The sequence below is a fragment of the Folsomia candida genome, unplaced genomic scaffold (genome assembly GCF_002217175.1).
Source record: "Folsomia candida strain VU population unplaced genomic scaffold, ASM221717v1 Fcan01_Sc008, whole genome shotgun sequence".
Taxonomy (NCBI): Eukaryota; Metazoa; Arthropoda; class Collembola; order Entomobryomorpha; family Isotomidae; genus Folsomia; species Folsomia candida.
The window spans coordinates 363,353-388,733 of NW_019091200.1; the positions used below are offsets into that span (position 1 = coordinate 363,353).

General features: G+C 37.8%; 3 protein-coding genes across 5 annotated transcripts in view; 2 read left to right on the top strand and 1 right to left on the bottom strand.

Moving 5' to 3' along the window:
• The window catches only part of LOC110853122 (fat-like cadherin-related tumor suppressor homolog), a 116,727-nt gene that overhangs the window by 13,252 nt on the left and 78,094 nt on the right, over positions 1-25,381 (bottom strand). For 2 of the 3 annotated variants that reach the window (XM_035854505.1, XM_022101363.2), the window contains exons 29-46: positions 24,420-24,566; positions 21,843-22,014; positions 21,127-21,234; positions 20,950-21,057; positions 19,108-19,128; positions 17,904-18,041; positions 17,347-17,811; positions 15,549-15,740; positions 11,471-11,574; positions 9,936-10,284; positions 9,022-9,101; positions 8,707-8,958; positions 3,710-3,973; positions 2,551-2,622; positions 2,321-2,414; positions 2,100-2,242; positions 1,606-1,747; positions 48-232 (exon numbers count right to left, since the gene is read on the bottom strand). In XM_035854505.1, the coding sequence (XP_035710398.1) occupies positions 48-232; positions 1,606-1,747; positions 2,100-2,242; positions 2,321-2,414; positions 2,551-2,622; positions 3,710-3,973; positions 8,707-8,958; positions 9,022-9,101; positions 9,936-10,284; positions 11,471-11,574; positions 15,549-15,740; positions 17,347-17,811; positions 17,904-18,041; positions 19,108-19,128; positions 20,950-21,057; positions 21,127-21,234; positions 21,843-22,014; positions 24,420-24,566 (3,036 nt within the window). The remainder of the gene's footprint in view (positions 1-47; positions 233-1,605; positions 1,748-2,099; positions 2,243-2,320; positions 2,415-2,550; positions 2,623-3,709; positions 3,974-8,706; positions 8,959-9,021; positions 9,102-9,935; positions 10,285-11,470; positions 11,575-15,548; positions 15,741-17,346; positions 17,812-17,903; positions 18,042-19,107; positions 19,129-20,949; positions 21,058-21,126; positions 21,235-21,842; positions 22,015-24,419; positions 24,567-25,381) is intronic. The other variant, XM_035854506.1, reaches the window with a different exon arrangement.
• Positions 4,160-6,181, top strand: LOC118436415. Its single transcript, XM_035854509.1, has 8 exons — positions 4,160-4,454; positions 4,584-4,698; positions 4,836-4,934; positions 5,027-5,236; positions 5,530-5,586; positions 5,667-5,758; positions 5,834-6,011; positions 6,099-6,181. Exons 2-6 carry the CDS (start codon positions 4,599-4,601, stop codon positions 5,744-5,746), a joined length of 546 nt encoding a protein of 181 aa, XP_035710402.1. The 5' UTR covers positions 4,160-4,454; positions 4,584-4,598; the 3' UTR covers positions 5,747-5,758; positions 5,834-6,011; positions 6,099-6,181.
• Positions 6,309-8,461, top strand: LOC118436414. The gene is made up of 5 exons (XM_035854508.1): positions 6,309-6,547; positions 6,631-6,777; positions 6,845-7,019; positions 7,105-7,553; positions 7,634-8,461. The coding sequence occupies exons 1-5, from the start codon at positions 6,334-6,336 to the stop codon at positions 8,197-8,199; spliced, it is 1,551 nt and encodes a 516-aa protein (XP_035710401.1). The 5' UTR covers positions 6,309-6,333; the 3' UTR covers positions 8,200-8,461.

The window sequence follows — 25,381 nt, forward strand, 5'->3', positions numbered from 1 at the left end:
GTCACGATGGCAAACGCCACCCTTCATTAAACCATAATTTCGTTTACCTTGAAATGTCCTTCGTCATTCCCGTCAATTATGAAGTATGCCAAATAGTTGGAAACTATGGAGGAGGAAGATGACGAGGAGGACAGGGTGGATGATTCCGGCCCATTCTTATTGCTTGCAGAGTTGTCCAAATCAATGGCGTGTACCGTGGCGATCACCGTTCCTTCAGGGACGTCTTCACGGACTAAGATTAAACAAAAATATTCCCATTAATAACCATTTTTTAAGCGGTGTATGAGGATTATAACTTGATTCATTTTTCAAATGCTTTCATCTACACTATGCAAGGGATTAGGTTAGATTTTGAATTGAAATCAAGATATGAACAAAATCATCATAACAAATATTATCAAAACTTTATCAACAATTATAAAAACAATTATCATCATAAGTTTTGCCTGTGTAACTTTTTGCGTTTTATTAGGGGACTCAAACAAAGCCTGGTTCGTTTCAACGTATCTTGTATTCTCTTTCAATGAACATGATTTTACCAATATTTTCATTTTTCGACACTGAATCTGTACAAAATAGGAAATTGCACAATTTTCATCAAAACTAAAGATCTAACGACATAACTTATAAATAATTTCCTTGATACTGACGACATGCAAGAATTGAATTCCACACATAAACCGATACAGAAAAGGAATTTCTCATTTTTCACGAGCTAAATAATGGGCTGCAATTGTATGTACATGGATTCATGAAAGGGAGTGAAAGCACCCTCCCTCAAAAAGGCCCAAGTTTCCCTCCCACTTGATTTATCTAGCTCTTGAGTGTGCCCGACAGGAAAATGCTATTTGTTGTTATGTAGTGGATGATGGTATAATTCATTATAAAGTTTTGTAATATAATGTAATGTTACAAATTTACATATTACATCATTCCGAGAAATCACATTATTCACGGCCTATTTATACCCTTTCAAGTTGCCCAAGATTTTATGAGTCTCCTGATAATGATGGTGCGCAAAGTTATTGTTGTGAAGCAGGAGTAGTGGAGGACCTCCTGCATATAACAACATCCCGCGGAGGAGGAGGAGGAGGGAGGGAAGTGAAAGTTGGAGAAAGTGGAAACACATGAAATAATAACAAGGAAATAAACTAGGATATATTTTATGATGCGTAGTATTTACTTTCTAAAAGCGACCGTGTTACGTATTCGTTTGTTTATCGGAATAGACAAACTGTAGCAGTTTGATTTACTTTTCTAAGCTATTCTATCCGTTGATGATGATAATACCATCCATCTGGTGATGGTATAAAATTTTATTCTTAATTACAAAAAAAACTATAATTGACCTACAATTTTTACAATTATTTTAATTCGTCAGTGACCAAATTTTGAAAAGTTTTAAAAATTTAATAACAAATTGCCACATTTTTCTTTGTACGCATTCGCACTGTGTAGTTGGATTATATTTTTTTAATTATGCCACCATTTGATTGATGTTTCCCAAATTTTTTGTACAGTTTATAATTAGTTAGGTTATCGCAATTTCTTATCATACAAATAGACTCACTAAAATTACTTGCACTATTTTAGAAAAAAACTTACCCGAGGAGAAATAGTGTGTGGTATCGAAGGAGACTGGACAATCGGGAACATTGATCACACTTAGCGTGACAGTGGCCGTGGTTTGAAGGTAAGGTTTATCCACATCGGCTGCCACGACATGTAGCACGTGCTCCTTCCTTAGCTGGAGAAATAAATAATACAATTAATTAACTCTTCCTGCTGGAGAAAGTAAGTAATCAAGGTTGTGTATGTGTCTACAAACTTTCTCCAAGTCTGAGATTGTGCCGTTCATAATGGTGAAAGCATGCATCGGACGAAATTGTGGAGTCGGATCTTGTCTTCTCCGGTTTGGATTTCAGACTCGTGTGCGTAGATCACACAACAACGATAAATCAATTACTTTGGATAAAACTAACAAGACGAATCAAACTGTCGTGTTGCCGTATTTTTTGATTCGTAGAAAGAATGATGGGACACACACGGGACATTTCTGGATAATTAATTATGTAGGAGCTGACACTTTCTCACTTTACCTCATAATCCAACTTATTGACCAAAGTTATCCATCCGTGTTCTTGATTGACGGAAAAGAGATTCGTCTCCTGTCCACTTTTAGACGGGACGAGGCTGTACTTTTCCTTGATGTTGTTGCCCTTGTCGGAATCTATGGCACGGACTGGAAACAAAATCGGTTGGCTAATTAGTAATGATGTGACCCTAGAAAAATTCGGTTTTTACTTAAATATTTGCATACCCGTGAAAATGAGGGACCCCTCGGGAAAGTCTTCCGCCACTTTCACCTGATATTCCAGCGACTGGAAGACGGGCGGCCTCTTTCGTCCGGTCGACTATTAATAAAAAATAATACAAAAAATAAGCCTTTCCCATCATGACCAATTTCCGGGCGGGTTGGATTATTTGGGGTAAACGTAAGCCAAATAAATATTAGCTGAATGCAGGTCAGGTGGGAAGGTTTAGCTTTACCTGGAAGACACGAATGGTAACTTGGGACGTAGCCACGCTCGTCCCATCGCCAGATTCCGCCCAGATAACGACCTGAAACATCATATATGAAGAAATAAAATAGAGTACGGGGCGAGAATGAAAAATTATTATGGTGACCAGACCACTAAACCAAACCACAATAAAATCTAGAGAAGGAATTACTTTCTTCTCAACCTCTTCTTCTTCTTTTCCCCGTGCTATTTTAGCGGAGAGGAAAAAAATATACATTTTTATGGGCTCTTTGCTTTTCTTTGTTGCTCATAAATTTCTACCTGATGGGATGGAGAAAGTTAATTCTAAATGGATCGTTATACACAGACGACGCGGTTTTTAAAGAGAGAGAAAGTAAAATTTGTTGCAGAAATGTTACGCCAAAAAGTAAGTTGTTTGCTCATTTGGAAGGGCACGGTATAAATTGCTTGTTTGATGTGAAAGAAAAATATTTATTGCTTGTTTATACTTGCACATTACTAATTTGGACAAATTGTCCACCCTACTTTTTAACATGGAGTGAATTTAAATCCTGACCAAAAAAATAGTTCTAAAAATGAGTTCATATATTTTCGACAGCCTAGCCAGAAAAAGACCATGAAAATGTAGCGTCGTCGGATCATGAGACTTTTTGGAGAAAGCAGTTCCCTGTAGAAAGTTGGACAACACGTGTCCATATACGCAATGAATCCAACTTTACGCAGTTATTACACTCAACTAAACAGCGCGCTGTGTAGTGGAACGCTGCTTTCCTTCTTGGCAATATGGGAGCAATTTAGCGAATAATTGCATGACCGAGTTATTAAATACTTTCTCTGACTGGTTGCGCCTTGTCGTCCACACTTTCCCCCTTTCTCTAACGCAATTTCTCTCTCATTTACGCTGCCAGACGAAGAACGAGACTTGTTATCGGAGAGAAACACACTCTTTCGGGGATTGGTGGGTCTGTGTGTGTGTGTGCTGAACTACAATTATAATTAATACGCAATAATAAAAGCCAGAAGTGTTCCATTATTATTATTATTAAGGAACACACGCAAAATAATGGTGTTAAAAAGGCCGTATAAAGTACATATTCTGGATAAGGAATTCGTATATACGATTAGTGAATAAATTTTGGTGTAAAAATTGCCAAGATCCGACTCACCGTATGTTTATCCTCATTATCTTGATCGAGTCTCCCTTTGACCAACAAATTTCCATTGTGATCCACCTGGAAATACTCTTCGTTGGAGGAAACCACTCTAAACTTGGCCCCCTCGATGTTGGAGATTCGAAAAGTGGTGATGATGGATCCAATGGGGGCATCCTCTTTCACAAAGAAGGTCGCGTTTTGTGGCTGGATTTCAGGATTGGGAACCCCTTCTGGTAGTAGGACGACGGTGACAGGGATATACGAGTGGAGACCACCCTTTAGAAAAGAATTACATTGATAAGAAATCAGACATTTATTAATTGGGTTGCTCAATAAATCGAACAACAAACTATCTGCTGCCATAAATTTGTACATATTCATCATAGTTTTTTTGAAATTCATAATTCACCTATTTACTTAAATTTACGAAAAAATATTCAAAGTAATTAAGCATGCATATAATCGACCGCAAATTTGCCCAAAACGTGTTGATACTTGTTTTACTGCGTTGTATGAGTGAATGAGCTAGGCATCGTCATAGGAGAGCAGCTACTAAAGCACTCTCAGTCGCCTCACTCATGGAAGCAACAACGTTCCCTAAACGTTTATCAACTGGTTCTCAATCCAGAAATATTTTCCAGAAATAAATAGTTGATGATTAAAATAAGAATTTGTGATAAACGTGTTATTTCCCTTGCGAATTAATATAGACCAGTTTAAATAACTATTATTCTGCGGAAAAAGAACGGCCCAAGAAGTAAGCCTTCTTACTGTCAACACTTTTTTTATGATACAGATAAAGATTTATAAAACCTGCATGTTATTTTCGAAAATACTCGTATTCAGTTATAAACGAATATACAACAATTAACAATGTAATACGAAGGTAAGCATAGCAGACATGCCGAAGCGCAAGAAAGTCATCGTGTCATCTGGCGAAGAATCAGAGTTCGGTCCATCCGACGAAGAAAGGTCATCCTCCTCTGAAGAGTCTACTGCAAGTAAGTACTTCTTCTTCGCTTTCAAATACGGCTATATTTTTATGTAGAATAATCGTTTAAACACAAATCAAATATATAAATCTCAATCTTTTACCACAAAAGCATTAGAGATATAATTTAGTGTTTTCTATTAACAGGAACCCTTCGAAGCCGCCCAAAAACGAGAGTCATTTCCAAACGTAAAGTTGGAGACCAAGGGCCTTCTCGAGTTCCAATGAATCCTATCATGACGCCAAGTAAATTTCAATTACCTTTATTACACGTTTATCATATATCTTCATATATCTTTTTTCCTGGCTAGTTTTATATTATTAATAAAATCTAATAGGTAAAGATGATATTATCCATGATCATGCCGCGGTGGGAGTGACAGGAGCTGTTCAGTCAACATATTTAAATCCATACAAAAGATGCAGTCAAGAATGTAGATCAATTGTAGACAGCGTGCTGCAGAAGAAGGAGACAAGTTCAACCGCCGGATCAAATCGGAAGAAATCATTTTCTAAACATCGAAATGAATATGGTAATCCCGATAAAGGTTTGAACAATTTTCTCGTAATTAATACCATTACAAACATTTGAAATAAAATAGTATGCCCAATAATAATTACTGGCAATTCAAGAAATCTAAAATATTTTAATTCGGAATGGCCGATGTCAAGATTTTTTGTCCATTACCATCTGAATCATTTCAAATTTACATATTTGTGAAACACAAATAATAACGTTTGAATATAGTATATACGATAAGCGGAAGGAAAGTTTTACTAATTAAAAGTGATTGAGGTTATATTTTCGCAATTTAAACTTGTAGTATTTATATTCCAAAAGGCAAAGAAGATCTCGTCGAAAATTACCACCCTAGTTCATCAAGTTATGCACTATTAGGTAAGCAAAATAGTGATTTTTCAATAAAACAAATTTAATACACAATGTAGATAAATTAAAAATAATAGTTTCACTATCAGATATTCCTGATCTCCGGTCCAAACCACCACACCTGTATTTTTTTACGATAAGAATGGAAAGATCATGGTTAGGAGATTGAAAAAAGGAGAAGGTAACTAATTTTATGATTTATTAATTATTTATGTATATGAAATATTGCATTCTTTATAATTCAAATCTTCTATAGGAACAACTGGTATGCACAGAATATTCGTCACCCCTCTAACCGACTATAAATGGCAGTTGGACAATGTCCTCGTTGGGACCACGAAAAACAAAGATCTTCTCAAAGTTTCGAAACATCGAAGTAGATATACCTCTTACAAAGAAAGGACTAAAAATGGCAGAAAAGGCTGCTCGGCGAGGTACATAATATTAAATTTCCTAATTATTATGTGCCTTGGTATGCAGATTGGAATAACTGTTGGATTATTCACTCTAATTAATTACAGAAGAACATTTAAATACGGTTATCAATACGCCCCAAACGCAAGCCAACATTTATATATGCTTACTAAATCTACATATATTGCAATACAACTGAAGAAATGGACGCGAATATTTATGAACGCGATTTGTTCAATCAAATCGTCGGACTGTATTCGATGTCTAGCCAGGTTCGAAAAACTACTCAAGTACCATCTATTGGGGACGTCGGATGTCCTGCCTCAACCAACTGTAGACTATATGAAGTCATGGGGGGACGGACCTATGATCGAACATTGGAATCTTTTTCCATCTGAGCTGCAACTCTTTCATCCAAATCCTTCTGAATTCGTCATATTGAAGATTGACCTCGTCAACACTATTTTACAATTCTTACCGACTATTCCAAAGACGGATCATTTAGTAGAAGAGATAAATGCTTGCCTTGATATGGCTGCAGCCTTATTAGATAAAGGTAACATAATTTATTCGTTTAATATACGAATAAAATTATCAGGTTTCCCGACGACTAATCAATCTTTATAATTTGCTTTCCAGGGAAACCTCACGAGATACATGAACACCCATCCATGTTTTCAGACTTTATGGATGTACAACGCCCTAAATATTCAACTCTTAAATTGAACAAAAATCAACTTGGATATGCAGAAATGACAGTATTGGACAAGAGTGGATCTCCATCAGGTAAATATTATTTCCTACTTTCCTGCCTAAATAAATATAGAAAGTAGTCGCATATGTTTTTTTGCAGATATAGTTGATATGGAGCAAATCTTAATGATACCGTTGTCAAACCATGAATTCGTTCCCGAATGCGTCGTGATTGGGAGAACAACCCAAGATGCTTTGAAAGCAGCATATAATCTATCCCATTTAACATTTAACAGCGTATTTCTTTCAGCACCGAGAATAGGATGCTCAGCAAGGTACAAATTATTAATCTACACTTTCTGATGTTTGTTAGCCTGCATACTATTAATATTCGCACATTGTTTACTTGACTATTTTTAGAAGAGTCTACAAATGGGGCTACTGTTACACCCCATCAGATGGAAAGACACTCCATATTGGCTCAGGTGACGAGGATCATGCACAGTTCTTGAAGAATTTTTGCAGAATCTTCATGGGCGCTATATCCTCACTCAAGTCTTCATATTGTCTGGTAAAACTGGCGAACTTTGAATACGTTATCAGAGAACACCTCCTCTCCCAGTCGGATGTCCTGCCTCAACCAACTGTAGCCTATATGAAGTCTTGGGGGGACGGTCCGATGATCCAACACTGGAATTTGTATGCACTTGAGATGCAGCTACATCATCCAGACCCCACTCGATATGTGCCGTTAAAGATCGACCTCATCAATCAAGTGCTGAAATTATTCTCCAAACTTCCCAATACCGACCAACTACAGAATGAAATAAACGTTTACATTGATAAAAGTGCAGCTTTGGTTGACAAATGTGAGCGGAAAAATTCTCTAAATCTACATACATATGGTAATAAAGAATATGCTTTACAAATTTAAACTATTATTTTCCAGCCAAACTCAAACCGCAACCTGCTGAAAATCGCTACTGGAAATCACCTGAAGACCTCAAATTGAGAAGGAAAAAATTCAGAGCCATTGAATTAGTGAAAAGTGGCAAATCAGCTGGTCGTTCGGCAAAGATTGTCAAACTACACAAGAAGACTGTCTTGTCGCATATGAAAAAAATCGGTCTAGACTCCTCATATAAACCTAATAATCCTGGCTCAGATAAGTATACACCAGCAGAACTGGACGCAGAAGCCGTCGAGCTAATCCGAGGAGGTGATTCTATACTGGAAACTTCCAAAAAATGTAATATACCTATGAGTGCACTTTGGAGTGCTTGTGAGAAGGCAGGAGTCAGTTCGAAATTTAGATCAGGGAGTCAACCCTCCACAGAATATACAGATGAAGATATAACTAGAGCAGTTAATGAAGTCCGACTCCAAATAGATTCTATAAAAGGAACTGCCAAAACACGTGGTATTACTTATTCGGTACTTCAGAAGGCTTGTAAGAACGCTCAAGTTCGTTCAGCATTTGGGGCTGGGTCGAAAAAGAAAATACAACATGACTGAAACTGTGACCGAAGATTAATCTTAGCTTTGTAACCATCTATATTATCGTTTAAATAACCGTCCCAAATAAAATAGAAACTAATACACAACAATCAATTAGGCTTAGATCTACGTTGGAATGACCGATATATGTCATCCGCTTGTCCAACCAGCACTGAAATGACACAATTATTCAATAGAGTTATTAATAAACTTATTGGTAGGATTTGAATGTTCCAGTTTTTGAATTATGCACTCCTGTGCAGTTTTTTTGAAAATGTGCAAATACACTAATATACTCATGATAATAAATTTGCAAATTCTTATTCGTACATCCTTTCATAACAAATAATCTGTAGCAACACATGTAAAGAAGTAGCGTTACACTTGCTTCTATATTTTTAGTACATAGACTGCCTGTATGACTTCAATTTTTTAGCTCGACGGACAGACGAGGGACGGACAAAATGTTCGCAGCTGCCGCTACTCAATAAATTTAGTAGTTTTGAGGAGAATTTGGATTTGTACCTCGTCCGTGGCACCGGCCCAAAACTGGAAATCGATGCGAGATTTGTCCTTCATAAATTTTAAAATGTCTTGATCACTCATTCGAAGCCGGACTTCGCCAGAATCTGGGTTAATTTCAAAGTAGGACGAGTCCCTCTTCGTCGTGGGGGAGGAGGTCGTTGTGGAGTTGGAGTTTGATCGGAAAGCCGTCGTGGGTAGGTCCACGATGGAGTAGCGAATTCCGAATTCGGTATCGGCATCGACCGCCACGACCTGACGAAATACATGAAATTTTGAATTTTGAAGGACGAATTTGCACTGAAGGTGAAAATTTACCTGAAGTATTGGCGTTTTAGATCGTATCCGTTCAGCAGGAAGAGTTATTCTGTACTCCGTAACGGGAAATTGTGGTGGGTCTACGCCAAAAAATATAAAATCATAATCGGGAATTAATAAATAAATTCAACAGATTTGGTAAATATCCCGAATTTATCATTTTTTTTTATTTTCTTACTATTTTTTGTTTTATTTGCCTTAACTGCAATTAATTTCGCTCGTGCTATCTGCCCATGCAGTGGTTTAACATATTTCGCAATAAATCAAGATTACCACATGAAGTGCGACAGGAATGTAATGTGATACCCTCACTGCATACGTCTTTAATGACGCTAATCGGTACCTTGATAATGATAATGATGGCAGTGAAAATGGAAACTACTTTGCACCCGGGTATCTCAAAAAAGCCTGAAATGCACATATTACAACTTACGCCAAGCTTGTCGTCCTCGTTGGCACACAATAACGATTTTGGTGTCGTGTGCCACCACTTAATTTTCCCCTACAACTCGTGTTCCTACCGCACCACTTAAAATATATTGATGACGATGACATGCCCAGATAGGAATTATATTGGATTATCAAACATGTGTGTACAGATTTTGAAAGGTATCTCTACAGCCATGGCGGGGATGAAATGGGCCATTAGCGGATCATAAATCAGGCCAAATTACCCGATAAATGGGGCTAGAATTATAGAGTTCGTCACATGGCAAGTCGTGCTTCTGTGTGGGTATCATTTACACTTTGAAGTGGGAGAGAGAGGAGTAAATTTTCAGAGTAAATTGGATTATGCAATCCTCCCGGTGTGCAAAAGTTGTGCCGGAAGTTGGATATAGATAACATAGCCCGGAAGTGACATAACCTCATTTTCGTTATATAAATTAATATTATTATAATAATATGAATCTTACATTCATTCGTGTCGATGACTTTCACTGCAAGTTTTGTGTATCCGAGCCATCCACCGCCATCACGTGCGACGATTTCAAGGGTGTGACTCCCCTTGACTTCACGGTCGAGGGAAATGTCACCATTTCCCGCGTGAAGCGTCACTTCGCCAGAATCCTCATCAATTTCGAACAAGTCGGGCTCATCGCATTGAGCAATGTAGTATTTGACCTGACCAAAAATGGAGCGATCGGGGTCAACCGCGTTCAACTTGGCGATTAAGTGACCATCCGGTGCATTTTCGGGACATCCGACCTCATAGATTAGTGAGGAGAAGGATGGAGCGAAATGATTTCGGGGTTCGATTTCAATCTGCGGAGAGAAAAGAGAAAGTCCCATTTTTATAAAAGAATGATTTCAATTTCATTAAGATGTATCGGTTTTTTGATGAAAATGGATTTCTTCTCTAGAGAAAGTAGTCTTGAAGAGCAAATAAGCGCACTTTCTCCTTATATTTATTTCGTGGTGAAAGTAGTCACACAAAAAAAAAAGAAATGCGTAGAGAACTAGAAAATCTACTTGAATATAATATGAAAATAAGTGGATCACATTTATTCTGTGTAGTCGTTTTGGTCGACTTATTTTGATAGGGACTTCGTCTGAGCTCGTTACGCTTTCTCTGATGTCATTTGAATTGATTTGATATTTGAATCGAATTGAATTCAAGAAATGTCTACACACTGTTATGCGTTGGGTCGAGTCGTCGAACTGGCTGATTCAAATTCAAGGCAAGTATTCATTTCATATCTGGTAAAATGGTTGGGTGAGCGCTTTCACTTAAATGGGAGTACAAGTGCGGTGTGCTTTCTCTTCTACTTGCTCCACTTTATTATAAAGAGGAGGAGGAGGAGAAGAGGATAGATTTTGAGAGCATTTATTTATCCAGGAAAGAAGATTTTGGAACAGTATTCCTGTGTGGATTGGATGTATCGGGATGAAAATGCCTTTTACCCAAGGAGAGAAAGTTATTTCCACCCTAGAAAATAAGCTTTTAACCAAGAAAAGAGATTTCAGAGTGGTGTGGGGGGTATTTCTTGGTTGACATCCTTTTAAGAGCTAGCTGGGTACGTTTTTGTATGAAAAGATCCGAATGGAAATGACAGCTTTTCTGGTTTGCTTTTGCTGCTTTCTCCATTTATGGATGGTTGACTGACTGACTGAGTCACTCAGAATCTTATTTCCACTTAAATTTGCCTACTTACACGACTCTACTTATAGCTTCTCGTAGACACGCAACAACAAAGATTAGTAGCAAATGGCGAATAATAAGATGGAATTGAGTCGACTGGAGTGGAGTTAGTTTTCCTGTGACATCCACTTTCACCGATACCCGGGCATTGTTATGTAATGATAATTTTACTGATTATGGGGGTAAAAGCATTTTAAACTCTTAAATTCCTCAGACTGCGACGTGCTACATAAATGTATTTTACGTCAATATTTTCAAAGGGAAGGTGACACATTACTTAGAAAAAAATGGAAAAAAGGAACGACTTACGTGTAATTTGGCGAAGGAGGTAAACACACCGTCAGTCACGGACACGTTGAGTTCAAAGTGAAGCTCTGTCAGTAACAAGTTTGGCTGAGAGACGCGTACAACACCTGAAAATGATGACGGTATAAATAAAAAAGGTAAAAATAACGGTTTAAAATGTTTATGTATGTGTTTTGATTGACAAGTGCAAAAATAGGAGAGTCACATTTTTTTCTCTTTTTCCTTCACATAAAAGAGAAAGTGTGGACTTTCTCCTTGAAAAACGTATCAATATTTTACAGGTCCTTATTCCATCACAATTTTCCATCAATACGTAATCATACTCTTTTTAAAGCTCGATAAAAATAAATCTTTCTTCTTTTACCCAGCACATAAATTTTTTGCGATACGTAACATCCCCAAATCTAGCATATGTATGTACATACGTTCTCTGAAGAAATGAATTTAATTTGAAACCTTTGAATAAATAAATGAAGTGGAAGGACGAACGAAGACGACTCTCGAGAAGAAACATAATATAATGCACTTGGAGTAGAGAAAGTACGAGGACGAGGAGGAGGACTTGGTTTCGTGTGTGTGACAAAAGCCGGTATTCGCAGATAGTCGTGGCGGTGGCCATGGCAGTGGTGGTTGGTTGATTAAATTTGTGAGACAGATTTCCGTCCATCTGGTCTTCCCCACTCCACTTTATAAATTACCCACTCCACCTTTTCCAGAGGCATTTCTTTCCATTCATGTCACAACATATATCACACCTTTGTAATAATAATGATGTCCTTTTTTGCAACAGAGGAGGACAGAGAAAGTCTTAACAAAGTACTGCTTTCACCCTCCCACTCCATATTTTATACCGGAATAAAATAAAAAAACGGCTACGTGAGAAAATTCCAGAGGGAAAAATATGAATTACTAAATTTTTGGACCTATTTAAACTGAATATTTTCTTTTTGTTACGTAAGGATAAATTGGACGTGGACAACCCACCATCGTTTTTTCTTTCTCCACTTTCGCCTGAGTGGATTGGATGAGTGGTTGGATGGTGAAAGTCAAAATGTTGTACGTACATGGTGTCGAACAGAAAGTTCCATACGGGCGGAGGGAATGAATATTAAAATATTACTGCTCAGGGTAAAGTAAAATAGAAACGTCTCTCCTGTGTTGAGAAGTGAGGTTGAGAGAGTATGAATCTCGTGCACTTTCTCCCCGTCATCGTCATCCTTCCTCGTCGTCTTTACTAATATTCATTCCCGGTAAGAGTAAGAAAATCGAATTTTCCTCGGCTCCTCCGTCCTGGTGGTTATAATGCGAAATGCAAATTTTACGCATATTCTCCAATCCATCCTCCACCTTGGGGGAATACGTATTGCATATATGTACCCCGCACGTGGAGGGCTTGGGCGATACACGACGGGACAGTGTGTGTAGATAAGAAAATAAAAATGTGAATATCGACCCTTTAAAAAAACATGGCTCATTTTTTAAAAAAGAAGAAAAGCCTTACTTCACCTTCAACGGGGAGTCAAAGTATTAAATTTAATATGTGGTAGAAGCCCATAATATTTTAATGGGACGGTGTGTGCAATCTTACTTAAAGGAGAGAGTGAAAGTTTATTTTTATACCGAGGAAAAAAAATCATGTGGAACTTTCACTTTCACTCTGTTAATTTGAGAAGTAGAGAAATGTGCGTTCTCTTCTCTCCTTCGTATGAATTCGGGTAAGCAATTTATCTAACGAAATTCAGTTATCCTTGCACTTTTGGATGTTGGAAGTTGAAATGCAATCCTTTTATTGAATCTATTTCTGTATCGGGAAGACCAAGAATGTTACACAATTTTCCCTACTGCATCGTCTTCGTCAATGTCTAAGGTTACTAAAGGGTAGTGGTGGTGGTAGGGTACGTGGAGGGAAAGTAGCCATAGTGCGAGCCTAAAAGTCAATGTCAGATCAAATAATAAATAATACCGGATTTTGTATCCTTTCAAAGAAATATATTTTCATGGAGGAGAGCGAGACGAAGAAGGCGAGAGGAGAAAGCAGCTATCCAATAATGCGAGCTAAACGTCAAGTCACCCATCACACGTCAACGTCACTTTTTTTACCCTGTCTGCCTCCACCCTCGCATCGCAGGGTGGGTGGTGGGAGACTTATCAAGCGTCACTCATGCAATAAATATGACACGACATTCCATACCCAGGGCGGTGCTGGTGGTGGTCGTCGTGATGCTAAAAGGTTTCAAAATGCCATCTAATCTACTTGACGAAACGGAAGGGAGAGATTGGTGGGCGAGGTGCGTTTAAGAGAAAGTTGGGGAATTAATAAACCTATATTAATATTCCGCATATAACGAGTATTAATAAGGAAACATGGATGGAATGATTAGTATCTCGGTGTAAAATTTTCAAAAAATCATGTTTCATAATTTTGCCTCATGATAATTAGAAAAAAAATCTGGCATGGAGTCAATGTCCACCAAAATTTGTTGCAAATCTAATAAATCATAACTTTATGATGTCCGGATTTACTCCTTGAAATGTGAACGTAATCAATTTACTACCATCGTCGTCGCCATTCCATCATCCTCATAGCAGTCTAGACGACGCTCAATTCAATAAACACCACCCACCCATCAGTCAGTCATAATCAGTCGGAGGAAGCCATATCAATTCCACCAAGTGACGATAACTCAAACCCTTTCATCACCACAAATATATCCACGAAGAACATGAAAGTTCGCCAATTACAAAAATAAACACGAGAATAACAGAACATGAAACCACTCAAATTTTCATGCATGTTCCCCTGCTCTCGTCGGTAATGATTCTTGATTTCTTTCTCTCTCTCTCTTCAATAATATCTCCATCATCAACTACACCCTGTTACCGAGTAAGTAAGTACGTAACCCATGTATGTATGGACCTAAGTATGGATAAAAGTAGGAGTAAAAGTAAAGTAGAAATCAATAAAAAGGCAATCACCGCAAAAAAAACGACGGACGGTGAGTTTCCTCCTTTTCAACTGATTTTTCAACTGGTGAAAGCGAGGACAAAAAAAAGCTTTGTGCACTCAAACATGCCAAACCATGCTATACCGTTTTGTTTGCTTTATTTTATTTACTTTCAGTTAAAAAGAGAAAGATTTTCTAGGCGAGTGCACACTTCATGAAATGAAATGAAATGATGTCGTTACATGACATGGCTCAATTGGGTAGTTCCAGATCGGTCCACAAATGAGGAACGAAACAGATTTGTTCAGACTTTCTCCGGAAAGGTGTTTCTTGTTAAAGAAGGAAATAAACTGGACAAGAAAAACTCTGGTCACAATTTAACCCTGAATGGTATGGAAGAAAGGGGACAGAAAAATGGTGGGCATTGTAATTTAATTTGGATCGGCGTGGGCCGAGCCTTTCAGAAATTTGTGTGTATGTAAGCAGTATCGTTTTCTTTTGAGAGGAAAATATTATTTATGTACAAAAGGAAAAAAGAAGGACTCAAACAAAACATGTTTTGCATTACGGGACGAAATGGGAATAATATAAAAAATGTAAGTCTGTATTTGTCCATGTTACCTGCGACTGAATTCAATAAAACTACTCGGACCAAAGGAATTCCTACAAATGGAACTTGGTAATCTGGCTCACATTCGTTGTGCCACGGTTTATTGATCTATATTTATGAATGTATGTACATAAGAAATTGAGATTGAGAAGACGGGAATATTAGAAATGAAGAATACCTTTACCGAATTTCAGGTAATTTGTAATGCATATTGAATTTGTGTAGAAAGCCATGAATAAGAGAAGGTACACGGAGAAAGACAAACTGAAATGAGGGATTGAAATGGAGACATTTTTGGCTGGATGTTATTTCTTAATCAAAAAAAGAAATGATTTGTTCGCCATATTGTGTTTCCTTTTGTGACGAAAATAACCAGAAAAAAAGATGGAGAGTAACGTCTTTTTATGAGTTATGATGAGTATGTATTAATAGATTCGTAATGATTGATGGAATGATAAGTAAAAAAAAGTGTGCAATTACATTTCTGCGAGTGCTGCTGAAAGAAAAATAAGTTTTTGCAACTTACCCGCGTCAGGATTGATGTCGAACGGCATGTGATAGTGAGAATGACCAATGATGGAATATTTTATGTGATCAACGGAGTCAGGATCATACGCGGAGATCTTTGTGACAAAATGTCCTCTTTGCACGGATTCCGAGATGCGGGCGTAGTAAACGTTCTTCTCAAATACAACGCCACTATCGTTAATGTCGACAACTGTAAAAAAAATGAAAGAATTTATTGTTAGTATCGGTAAAATATTATCTTGCATTTTATTTATAGGTCAACAAACCGCAGAAAATATAAAACTATGTACGCATCGTCATTCTAAACATCGTTGAAAAATAAATTTCCAAGTTCCAGAAAAGAGGAAATCTTCCGGATAAATATTACATCCTAAATGGAACTGTTTACTGGGCAAAGTAAATAAATAAAATAAAATAAAGTCTCGAAAATACTAATCAAAAAAGGAGATCAAACTGTGCTACTCTATATTTCATTTCGTCTTTTGTCCCACATTGCCTAAGGACCCAAGCTTTTCGTCATAATGCAAATAATCTCGAGATACAAATATATGTACGTAAAATGGCAACGTTTCCTTTTTAATGAAATGCGTAGTGAACAAAATAAATGATGATGTACAAATATCAACAAAGAACCAATGTAGCATTCGCCACATCCCAAAAATACGAAAACTTGTAGAGTTCAAGAAACTAATAAGAAATTCAAGGTTTCTATTTGTTTCTTCTTTCCTTCATAAAAAGTTTATTATTTCCTGAAATAGATTCCCGAAATGAAGTAAACTTTATCCCCCTCCAGATAAATAAATATTACAAGATTTTTTCCCTGTGATTAATGAATCGATAATATGTATCTATCAGAAAATACGTATTAAATAGTATCATCCTATCATTTATGCCATCATAAATACGAAAATAGGCGTGAAAGTAGGTGTCGTATGTATAATCCAACTAGACAAAAAGCGTGTTAATCTACAAAATACAATCTGTAATCTCTAATCTGCCCGGAAATAAGGGTACAATTCCATCATCACTGATACCGACACTGCGTATCTCGTCTTATTTATTGGGTGATTTCTTTTGGTGCGTGTCGTGTCAAATTTCAAATGATGTTGGTCTGAGCAAGGAAGTCCTTAACTTTACGATGGAGGGGGAAAAGTTGTACTTTTCTACAAAAGAATGTTACACCAGGCAGGCAGTCAGTCATACCGCGTTGATGAGAAGGAAGAAGAGGAGAGATCACATCTCATAAAATATAGAAGAAAAACAAGACAGCAAGAAGAATATCCGACAAAAGCTGCCAGTAACAACTGCACCCAGAAATCAATACGTTAAAGACAACAAGGACGAACGAGACAACAACAAATTCCCAGAGAGAGAGTTGTCGATGAGAAGAGAGGGAGAGATTAAGCCTTGGGACGTAATCTGTTACACGACCCGAAATAAAATATCTACAAACCGCCAACTTTCTCCCCGAAAAATATATTTCCGGGAGGGAAAGTGTGAAGATGATGAATCCAATCTATTTCATCCAATCTGGCATGGAGACTAGTTAGTGACACATACGACGTCAAATAATATTTGTCTAACGGGATCGGATGTGAAGACCGCGCCAGGTGTTGCGTTATCTCGAAAATACTCACGCGACGAGATAAAGTTCAAGGAAATGGGTCATGTGACTTTTTAAGAAATCGTTGGAAATGAATGGGACTTTTCTGAGGCAATTTGACACATTTCGCAATCAAAATGCTGACACGAATGTTGACCGGAAGTGGAAATAAATACAACAATGTTTTTCTCACCTTGCACCACCACTCTCGCCGTGGAACTTAGCGGAGGAATGCCAGAATCTTTCACCACGACGGAAAACCTGTATTCATGTGCTCGCTCGTAATCCACCATTTGTTTCAGAATAATCTTGCCATCGTTGGGCTTAATCATAAAGTATTTCGTGACGTCCCATGATGATCGCTGATTGCTCGTGGCGTCCTCCATCTCTAAATCCATCTCGACGTCCTCGGAATCAATCTCTCTCCTCTGGAGACGTCCTCGCGTAGGTGTCGATGACGAGGATGATTTCTTCTGTGGGGAAGAGTTCTCGTTCGGAATGCGAAGGATGGGACCATCATCGGGAACAAGGTCGTACGTTAGGAGGGAGTTTATCCCCGTGTCGTTGTCATGTGCGTGCAGCGTGGCGAGTAAAGAATGCGGCGGCATGTACCCCTCGACCAGGCGGATGGTGTAGATCGATTTGTCGAAGATGGGGCCTGGGCATGAATTTAGTTCAATTTTTTAAATACAGGAATTATTGTATTTTAAAGAAAGAGAAACAATTTTTCTGTCTTATCGACAAACTTACGAGCATCATTCGAATCTCGGATATGAATCAAAACTTGGGTAGATGATCCGGACGAGGTGACAAGGTCCGTGGCACGGACGGTGAGTCGGTGTGTCCGTTGAGTTTCGTAATCCAGGGGCGAATTAACAAACAGGACGCCTAGAAAAAAACATTATTCTTCATTAATCACAATTCATTTTCTACATATTTCTACCCGATCTACAAACACTGTATTATTGCAACAAATTGAAAAATTTCCATAATGGCGAAAACAAACTACAAATCCAAAATTTTTTTTTTTGTATCTACCAAAATCAGATTTCTAAAAACCATAAAAATAAAGTGTGCAATTTCAAAATTAAGTATGCCTCCCAGCATCAATTCAACAATTCAAAAAAGAAATATGCAAAATGTTCTTCACACAAAAAATCCACACAAAAAATAGGAAACAAAGATGATCATAATGGGTTTTCCAGTGAGAAAAATGGTGCAATGCAGCATGTTTTAAAACACGGGTTAAAATTCTGCCTCGTTCCGCGTACAGAGCACAGTTTAAAGTGAAGCTATTAAATTTAGTAGGTGGCTGAAATGTTAAGTTGAACATTAGATGACGAGTTGAGAACAAAAGAGCAATTTTATGTAGCCGGATATAGTGAATAAATAGATGCAGTCGTCCTCCGGAGAGGATTACGAGGAGTTCCTCTCCAATTTATAAAGCAACGACGAGCACATATTTAGTATACCGACCGTCCAAAAACTTTATTTACAAAATGGGTCGGATGAAAGGTTAAAAGGTTGTTACTTTGTTTGTTTGTTAAGCGTTGTTTTGTTGCAGAATGATCAAACAAACAGGAAAGTGTTGAAGTTTGTAGACGGCTCAAATGTATGCAAATTACGCTACTGGCGATTATGTCCATTAGATGGGCTCAACTCAAGAGGAATCATAATATGGCGAGCAAATTAAGTGCTTACCACTTGAGAAGAAGCGACAGAGAGTGAAGCAAAATGGGCAAAACTTGGTTCAAAGTAAGGCTACTCAAAGCCAATTCAAAATTTTGAGTGATCCGAAATTGTGAAACAAAAACAAACAAAAAAATAATAATCAAAATAGATTTTTAAAAAATGTAAAATAAAATAACAATCTTCTAACAAAACTACAAAATTTCAATTCAAGATTGAACTAAATCTACTAAAATTTTTCACTGAAGGGATAAATTCGACTTACAGATCCGGTTGAGTCCAATATCTGAACAATAAAAAGTTGAGATGGATTGACAGATTTACGACACGACACGATACAGACGGTCAGCCAGCGAGCCATTCAAAGAGAGAGAGAGAAGAGAGGAAAAGAGAGGAGACGATCACATTACAATATGTTATTTACATCATTTTTATTATCATAAAGTTAGCTTAACAAGGAAATTTCCGCGTAATTTTGATACCACCAGAACCACAACATATGCATAATTAAGCCGTATCTGGTTAAATAATCATCATCATTTTCAATTCAGGTCTAGCCATCCACGTGCCCGTTATCGATTCGAGTTTAAAATTAATAATTAGTCAATTTAAACTCTGCTACTGAATCCGTACGAAAAATGCTTTCCAACCTTGGCTGAAGAGAGAAAGAAGAGAAAGTAAATTGAATTTCATAAAGTAGTCAGCCTTCCCTGCCAGTCAGTCGAGTAGTGAGTGAGTAAGTAAAAGTCTGTCCTAATTTTTTCCTCCGGGGTTACAACGGAAGGAAGTTATTACTCGGAATGAGAAAGCTGTATGGACAGCCTACTTACTTTCTCAAAGAGAAAAAAAGAAGTCTCATACTCCAACTGCCAACACGTATAAAGAATGAACCGTAATCCATTACACTTTCACTTTCTTTTTAACTCAGGGAGAAAATTGAGACACAAAATGAAAGGGTTACAGGCGAGCCTTTAATTCATAAATGGACATAATTTCTTATAGTTCGGATATAAATAGGACAAGAAATTATTATTTTTTTTACAACGAGACACTGCAATTCATGGGCAGGACTTCTCCTCCGTAAAGAAAGTTAGAGTGAAAGTGACTGACTTTCTCCGCAGAAGGTTAGGTTTCACTTCGACTCAAATGAGAGTATATTTGGAGAAAGCACTATCCATCAGTATCTCAGGGGGTTTCCTATTACCCAATGCTGCCAGAAAAATACGCGACGCAAAGGAAATGGACTACGGAACAATGTATTTCTACAAAAAAACGGACAGAAGGTCGCATCCGGAGCATATTTAAGTAACGTATCACCCACCCACACACGCGTTGTGTAAATAACATTTATATAAAAACAATGGTGGGTGACTTAAAAAAAAGTCAATTAATTTAGCTTGTTCGTAACACAAAGAAAATCCATTTCTCTTTTTTTTGGACGACAGTAATTAATGGAGTCAATAATACGCACCGAAACAAAAGAGATGGCACAATTTCTTTCATGTATTTATGATGTCATGATCGAATGTAGTTTGACTTTCTCTTTAGCAAAGAAAGTCATTGTCTCCTTTCGTGTCGGGGGTTGTGTTTCGCTTTCTTTCTTTTTTTCCGTGTGTGTCTCTGTGCGTGTCAAGACAAATGGTCTTCTAAAAGCGGACACACACACACACGGCGTGGCTAAGTAGGTAGAGAAAAAAGAGTGTGAAAAAGGTGACAAAGTACAAGACACACTTTCATTTGTCTGCTATCTTTGGGAGGATCGTATCGTTCGCATGGGAAGTAAATCATTTTGTCCTCTTTGTCTTCTTGTTCGGTATAATTCCTCTATTGTTCATTTGGATCAGAGTCAAAGGGAGACACACACATTTGCAGAGACGACGACGTTCCGAGTTCACGGGAGAAAGTCGTCAGACCTACTTTGTTTGCTTTCTTTTTACTCTTTGGCCAGGATAAAACGCGGGGTTTGTTTACCATCCGGGTTTATTATAAAATGGTGGCAGACGTTACAGTGATGATAATGACGTGGCAATAATGGTGATGATTATCCAGGCAAGAAATGTCTTTTAGTCATGAATTCTTAACCAGGATAGTGAATAAATAGCGTTACCTGTTTGATAGTCGATGGCAAACTCGTCGTGATCATTGCCACCATGGATCGAGTAGAGGATGGGATTGTGTGCGTGTGCCATGAGGGCAATCGCGGTGGATTGGAGGGCTGGGAAAATATTATTAATTAGAAAATGAGGCAAATGCAACCATAAATATGTCAACTTTTATTACTCACCGGCATCCTCGGGGATCCATGTTTCGTAAAATTGTTGCTCAAACACGGGTTGGTCAGAACTTACGACTTTTACTAACACCGTGGTCTCCGAAGTGCAGGTGGGGACGCCTATAAATAGATTACAGTTTTTTTTAGGAAATTATTATTTTTTTGAGAAATTTTCAAAGAAAAGTTTTCATAATAAATAAATAATTTTCACAAAAAGTTTGCTCGCATTAATATTGATTGAACTAGTGGAATTTGTTCATGACGAGTTTATAAGTAAGTTGAGTGGAGGAGGAAGTTGCTTGTTATTTCGTGCGATGCGATCCTGTTCCACCATTACATAATTCATGCGGGTAATAAAATAAAGGGGCCGATCTGGAAGTATGGACTGTGTGTAGTAAATACGGAGCAGTACTTGGTTGACAATCTAAAGACCACGAGGAGACAAATGGTAATGGTTTTACATGCTCGCTCGCAAGCTAGCTAGCTTTTCCTCCCTTTCTCACAAAGGAACATGCAATCTATTTACTACAACGGAGGCTAAAACTGTGATGAGAAAGTCACGGAAGGAACAAGTAAACACAAATGTGTTGTAAAATTACATACACCAGACTTGACAAAATTGCATTGCTTTTGACAAAAATAACGCAACAATTCAATAAGTTGATTTAGTTGTTATCATGAATTTTAGTGGAGGTAAAACTTATGTATTATGTAATTTATTTACTCACCACCATCGTACGCCTTGATTATGAGTTCATGCTGTCCAGTAGCATCAGGTTTTCTCCGCAATCGAATAAATCCAGTGTTCCGATCCAATTCGTAAATGTCTCCGTGTGGAGAGCGGACTAGTTCGTAACGAATCACGGCGTTTTCACCTTCATCCGCATCAAAGCCTTTCACCTGGAAAGTAATGAGGAAAAAGTTAGATAAATCTGTCTCAATTTAGTTATATAAGAACACGGAGAGATAGATAGAAAAAAACTGGATCTGAAAAAAACCGAATAATATTTAATGATGCCACCACACCACCACCCGGGTGGATTCTTCTCTTCTCTTCTTCTTAAACTAGTGAGACTGAGGAGAGGGCTGGATCATTTCAGCCAAAAATGATGTATAGATGTGGAGAAAGGATGTGAATAATGAGATGAAATGTCACTAATGCACGTCATTAATCCTTTCCGGTTTATGATCTCGTGACTGACTACGGCTCGGATTATTAGCGGCATCACCTCAACCAACTGCGTATGGATTCGAACTCAGAAGTAAAGTCGGTCATATTTTTACCAGTTAAGAAAAAAATAAGGCGTATACTGACTGAGTCACGTATTTCATTTATTCCTGGATTACATAATCATGTGAAAAGTTCATAAAAAACTTGAAAACATTTTTTGACCAAGAAGAAATCATCTTTTGTTTCATTTGGGTTTTTTTCGGTTTTTACATTATTGTATGACCTCCACGACATAATATAGCTTATATAAAATATTTTAAATAATTCAAACAAAAAGATACCGTTTCCAGATCTACGCATGATTTTTTGTTTCCTCTTTAAATTTCACATCTAGGTAAAAAAGCTGACCAACCCAAAATTGATTTATCTCTCTCTCCCAATTACGAAATATGATCACTCATCTCCTGAAAAAAAGTAGTTGTTGTTTTTCTTCTTCTACTCCTCGTCATTTCAAAGTCAACAAAATCAAAATGACCAAATTCTATGTTGAAGCCGTATAGATTTCAAGAGTAGCAAACTCCTCGTGAAAGTGGAGAAAGTAGTCGATCACTCTTTTTCTCCCTGCGTGGCTTTCCTTCCTCTCTCTCACTCACTCACTCCTTATGGTTTATTCATATCTCGTCCCTCCACAAAGGGAGGAAATCATGACCTAAAATCCGAATTGGACTCGTTCCTCTCCTCTCTATACCGGATGTGGGGAGTAGATTCGGGTGAGTAGCTGAATTATGAGGGGCACGAGCAATGTATCATCCGAGGAGAGAGAAACTTGATGGATTTCGCATGGTCTGCACTAAATGGATGGATGCAGGAGAGAGATATCGACTACTTGGCTGCCTTTCTCTCCTCCATCCACCAGAAAAAAGTGGGTTGTTTGCGCCTACAAACTTTTTATTGACGAGGAGATGAGCATTATAAGTACGTATGAGTATGAAATGATGGTGGTGGTGGTGCCCAATTCTTTCACTATGAACGACCGGAAACACGATCTGGTAACGAGAAGAAGAGAAGGAGGAGGAGGCAATAAGAGGGACGCTTTTCTTCCTCCCGATATGATTTTGCATGCCGAAAAAGTTTTAAAATATTAAGAAAATCTTTAATGGTGTGTCCGATGAGAGGTAGGTGAGTGAGTTGGATGAAATATGGGTAAAATGGACCATCGCTTACACACCCGCCCACCCACCAACTTAGCAGAATTTCGACTGGATCAGATTCTCCTAGTCCCACATACCGTTGGATACATACGTGATGTGGCGTGTGCCAACGATTTTTATCCCGTTTAGTTTACTACCCTACTTAAAGAAATAGAACGACGGCTACTTAGACGATTTCGGTACAGCTACTCCCCCATTTATTTGAATAACACGTCGCTCTTTGGGAAAAGTAGGCAATAAAGACAATAAAATGCGGGCGTGGAGAGAAAGTGAGGGAAAAAATTCGGACAAAGTTTATCCTCTGGTGAAAGAAATATCTGTGGAGATAAATGTCCGCACTTGAACGTCTTAAACAATACGTTGCTCGCATTTTTTTTTCGGGGGAGGAAATGATGTTATCCATCCTTTTAATTGATGAGTGAGGGATGGAAAAGGAAAGAAAAAAACTGAAACCACAATTATTTTTTGGGAAGAAATAAAGTAATCAAACTTTTAAGTGGTTCCTTCCTCTCTTTTTATTTTCCATCATTTTTTAAACGCAACCAATTCAATCGGATCCACCCCAGAGAATAAATCAAGGAAATGGTCACTCCTCTCGGACGAGGGACGGAGTAAGACATTGTCAAATACCCAAAACTAAATCCGCTCAGAGGATTCGCTTTTTTCTTGGAAGAAATCCACGACCCAAAACCAATCCTGGCTATGAATGCAGCTACCATATCATCGCCCCGAATATAGGGGACGACTTTCTCCACATGTGCTTGCAGCAAAACTGAGAGGGGAGAGAGAGACGCACTGCTGGTACTGCTAAAAGTGTGTGTGTAGCAAGTGTCCACAATTTCTCTTTCGGTGGCGGCGGAGACGAAGAAAGACTGGTCTAAAACCGTTATATATTACCGGAGAGGATTAAGGGGAAAGCTTACTTGAAGTACGGTGTCCCCTCCTTTGCTCTCCAAGGAGACGACCGCCACATATGGCAGGTTCAGAAATTGAATGGAGTTGTCGTTCTTGTCGCCAATTTTTACTTTGACAAAACACCGAGAAATTCGGGACGCTTCTTCGCCACGGACCTGGAAATAATAATTAAGACAAAATTATTACTTTATTTTGTTACCGAAAAAAGTACAATTTTTACTACTTTTTCGTTGAGAGTGAGTAACTAAATGGTGTATATACAAAGAAGTAATTATTTATTACTAAAACAAGCCACGGTGTTCAACTTTAGCTGGAAAATAAGGACGCAAACTTGTTGGTTTGATGATACCAAGGAGGGAACAGGCTGTTGCAAAATTAACTAGAGTAGTAATAGTAATACAACAAAAGTGATTAGACATGAGGAAGAAGAAGAAGAGGAGGAGAAAGTTTGGCCTGAAATGGGCAGAAGAAGAAGAAGAAGGAGCGGAACATTTATGTAGCTGTAAGTATGTAGCCAGTACCGTACCAACCGTGGTATATGGTGGTACGAAATACCAGGCCCGGGGCCTGCAAGGGCCCGGGCCAGGTCGCTACCTTTACACTAGATATAATGGACTTTTTTGAGTATTGAAGATTTTACAAAAAAAATATTCCACGCAAATAAATTTGCTTACATCTAACACTAAACTGCTAGATCTTATTTGTTGTTCATGTTCAATTATTTTTGTATGAATTTCATTGGCTTCCACTTTTGTATGAATTTAGAGCTAACGTATCTACAATTTTTAATTCTAATATTTGGCTTTCGAATTTTAATTAAATGTTAAATCATGATTTTAGCTGAAACTTCATTCAGAAATTAAGCTAAAAAAGAAATTAGGTTCAAGAAAACCTAAAAGTATGGGTCGACTTATTTCTGAGCTTGAGCAATTTAAAACTTGTGACTTGTAGGGTAAAAATCGGAGAGGAT

Coding starts and splice junctions, on each gene's coding strand:
- LOC118436415 (XM_035854509.1), top strand. CDS start 4,599: ATGCCGAAGCGCAAGAAAGTCATCGTGTCATCTGGCGAAGAATCAGAG. Junction 4,699..4,835: donor CTCTGAAGAGTCTACTGCAA/GTAAGTACTTCT, acceptor TTCTATTAACAG/GAACCCTTCGAAGCCGCCCA. Junction 4,935..5,026: donor GAATCCTATCATGACGCCAA/GTAAATTTCAAT, acceptor AAAATCTAATAG/GTAAAGATGATATTATCCAT.
- LOC118436414 (XM_035854508.1), top strand. CDS start 6,334: ATGAAGTCATGGGGGGACGGACCTATGATCGAACATTGGAATCTTTTT. Junction 7,020..7,104: donor AGAATAGGATGCTCAGCAAG/GTACAAATTATT, acceptor GACTATTTTTAG/AAGAGTCTACAAATGGGGCT. Junction 7,554..7,633: donor TGCAGCTTTGGTTGACAAAT/GTGAGCGGAAAA, acceptor ATTATTTTCCAG/CCAAACTCAAACCGCAACCT.